We start from the raw sequence: 3,479 nt of genomic DNA, 5'->3' as shown, positions 1-3,479 counted from the left end.
CCACCTGGAGACACCTGGAACCACCTGGAGCCACCGGGAGACACCTGGAGACACCTGGAGCCACCTGGAGCCACCGGGAGACACCTGGAGCCACCTGGAGCCACCTGGAGCCACCTGGAGCCACCTGGAGACACCTGGAGACACCTGTAGCTGCAGGGTCATGACTACAACACTTGTAGGAGGAAGAGGAGGAGCTTGTGGAGGAGTCGCAAGGGAAACAGGATCAGTCATATGAGTACTGGGCTCCGTGGAACATTATTGCAGAATCAAGAAGTTCTGCAGTGTGGAGGTTGCAGTAGACGCTGAATGAGGTTGCAGGCGTTGAAGGAAGGAATAGTCTCAGGTGTGGACGTTGCTATTGCAGGGAGTAGTAAGCAACTCAGCCTACGGCCGTCTTGCAAGAAACCTGCCCGTCTCTTGGGGCACGTCTCTCTTTATCAATGTTAACGAGTGTTAACATTGATAACATGTTAAAAATAAGTTAATGACATGTTAAAAATAACATGTTATTTTTAACATGTTAAAAATAAGTTTGTTTTTATTTATATTTTAATATTATGTATTAAAGTTTTATGTAGAGTTAGGCTTAGGTTAGATTAGGTTAGGTGCTTAGGTTCGGCTGACTATTATTTGTATTTTAATGCATTGGTGAAGGATTTGCAGCGTTGGGATTCGAACAGCGGTCGTCAGCGAATCATTGTTCGAGAAATATTCGAATGTCATCGGTTAGCAGTAGGCTGTAAATCGTTTTTCATTCATAAACAGGGGGGTTTGGCGGCTAGATTAACGAGCATTTGACCATCGTTTATGAGAACTTACTAGCTAACGTGGGTGAACCATTTAGAGAATTACGATTCGAACATAGAGCGAACCACTGTTCGAGAAGGTTCAAATGTAATCAGTTTTGTGTTCAGAATCCGGTTCACATAAAGTTTGCACAAAATGTTCAGCCTCGCCTCATCAACAGAGGCCAAATGTTCATTCCACGCCCAAAACAACCTGTTTATGAGTGAAAATCACTTTACAAGGACTCACAACTGATAACGAATGAACATTTCTCAAACAGTGCTTCGTTGACGACCTCTGTTCGGACAACAACGCTGCCAATGCTTACACCCACGTACTACAAATATAAGTAATTGCCAACAGAAACTAAACACCTAACCTAACCTAACCTAACCTACCTTTGTGCCTTAATATACACAAAATATTATTACATATTAATATCAATATCAATATGTCATAAGATATCTGTCATTTATATATTGATATTATTATGTAGTATAATCTCTCTCTCTCTTTCTCTCTCTCCCTCTCTCGCTCTCTCGTTCTCTCTCTCTCTCTCTCTCTCTCTCTCTCTCTCTCTCTCTCGCTCTCTCGTTCTCTCTCTCTCTCTCTCTCTCTCTCTCTCTCTCTCTCTCTCTCTCTCTCTCTCTCTCTCTCGCTCTCTCGTTCTCTCTCTCTCTCTCTTTCTCTTTCTCTCTTCTTTCATCGTTTTATCAACTGTGGTTCAATTAAAACTTGTGTCTAGGTGTTCGGTGCTTCACTCGAGAAATACAGCCACTTGAGGGAGCTGTTGTTACTTTTACTGCTCTCGCTGACCCACTTTTCCTTCTCAAATTAAAGAAACAGTTAAGTTATATATGAAGAGAAAGTTTCGAATTTCTTTACTATCAGTTTTGGTAAACACACACACACGTACTTCAAAAATTATGGGGTGGATTAATACGGTAGTATGAGGCTACAAGATGACCCCAGACAAATTGAAGAAATGGTCCAACAAATGGCTACTTAAGTTCAACCCAAGTAAATGTAAGGTAATGAAACTAGGCGGAGGAAATAGGAGGCCAGTCACTGGATTCCGAATGGGAGATGAAGTCCTTCACGAAACGGACAGAGAGAGAAAGATCTTAGAGTTGATATAACGCCACACTTGTCTCCTGAAGCCCACATCAAATGAATAACATCAGCGGCGTATGCGAGTCTGGCTAACATCAGAACAGCTTTCAGGAACCTGTGTAAGGAACTTTTCAGAACCTTGTATACCACACATGTAAGACCAATCCTGGAGTATGCAGCCCCAGCATGGAGCTCCGTACCTTGACAAGCACAAGATGAAAATGGAAAAATATCAGAGGTTTACCACTAGGCTAGTCCCAGAACTAAGAGGCATGAGTTATGAGGAAAGTCTGAGTGAACTGCACCTCACGTCGCTGGAAGACAGAAGAGCCCGGGGGACATATGATCACCACATACAAAATTCTCAGGGGGAATTGACAAGGTAGAAAAGGATGGATTATTTAACACAGACAAGGCTACACAGGTGGACGCTGAGTACCCAAATGAGCCACAGAGACAACAGAAAGAACGTTTTCAGTGTCAGAGTAGTTAGTAAATGGAATGCATTAGGAAGTGATGTGGTGGAGACTGACTCCATACACAGTTTCAAGTGTAGATATGATAGAGCTCGAGAAGCTGAGGACTCTGTACACCAGTTGATTGATGGTTGAGAGGTGGGACCAAAGAGCCAAAGTTCAACCGTCGCATACACAACTAGGTGAGTAACACACACACACACACACACACACACACACACACACACACACACACACACACACACACACACACACACACACACCACCCACCCACACACCACCCACCCATCCACCCACCCATCCACACACACACACACACACACACACACACACACACACACACACACACACACACACACAGACACACACACACACCTACACACCCACACACACACCTACACACCCAAAGGGACCAAAGAGCCAAAGCTCAACCCCCGCAAGCACAAATAAGTGAGTACCCACCCACACACCCACCCACACACACCCCCACCCACCCACACACAACCACACCCCCACCCCCACACACCCACACCCTATAAATGCAAACTGGTCTCCATAATGATTACAGAGATCTCAACCCCCCACAATATATATGACCACAAGCACTCATGTTGCCAAAGCATTTTCATGGCTACAGCCGCCGGTCGGATATTCATTACCTTCCAAACTACACAACTTGGGTCGTAAGGCCCGAGCCGGACGAGTCCAGCCACAGTTTGGTCGGCTATGGCTTTATTGAGGCCTTTTTATCACTATATATGACATGCGAGACAAGAATAGTGGTGGGTGGAGGGAGGGAAGAGGACGAGGAAGAGGGGAAGAAGGTGGAGGATTGTAGAGAGAGAGGGAGAGAGAGAGAGAGAGAGAGAGAGAGAGAGAGGTAGATAAAGGGTGAAATAGGGATTAAGAATGAGAAAAGCAACAGATAGGAACAAATAGGTGTGAGGAAGTTGGAATGAATGGTAGTTATGAATGTCTGCCTCTTCTTCTAAGAGAGAGGAGGCAGACTAAGGGGAATTAAAAACAGGAGAAAAGGATATTAGGAATAAGGGGGGATGAGGTGACCCAGAGGAGAAGCAGTAGCCTGAGTATCAGGCTAGAGAG

General features: G+C 44.8%; 1 protein-coding gene across 1 annotated transcript in view; it reads left to right on the top strand.

Annotated features, from left to right (window-relative positions):
* LOC123751152 (uncharacterized protein C6orf132 homolog) overlaps positions 1-150 on the top strand; it is a 34,686-nt gene extending 34,536 nt beyond the window's left edge. Inside the window, exon 4 of the mRNA XM_069300888.1 lies at positions 1-150. This exon is cut by the window's left edge and continues 674 nt beyond it. Coding sequence (XP_069156989.1) covers positions 1-150 — 150 coding nt within the window.
* Positions 151-3,479: the final 3,329 nt, after the last annotated feature.

The sequence above is a fragment of the Procambarus clarkii genome, chromosome 45, assembly GCF_040958095.1.
Source record: "Procambarus clarkii isolate CNS0578487 chromosome 45, FALCON_Pclarkii_2.0, whole genome shotgun sequence".
NCBI classification, from domain to species: domain Eukaryota; kingdom Metazoa; phylum Arthropoda; class Malacostraca; order Decapoda; family Cambaridae; genus Procambarus; species Procambarus clarkii.
The sequence above is the reverse complement of the archived record's forward strand: the minus strand, read 5'-3'. Positions and strand labels throughout refer to the sequence as shown.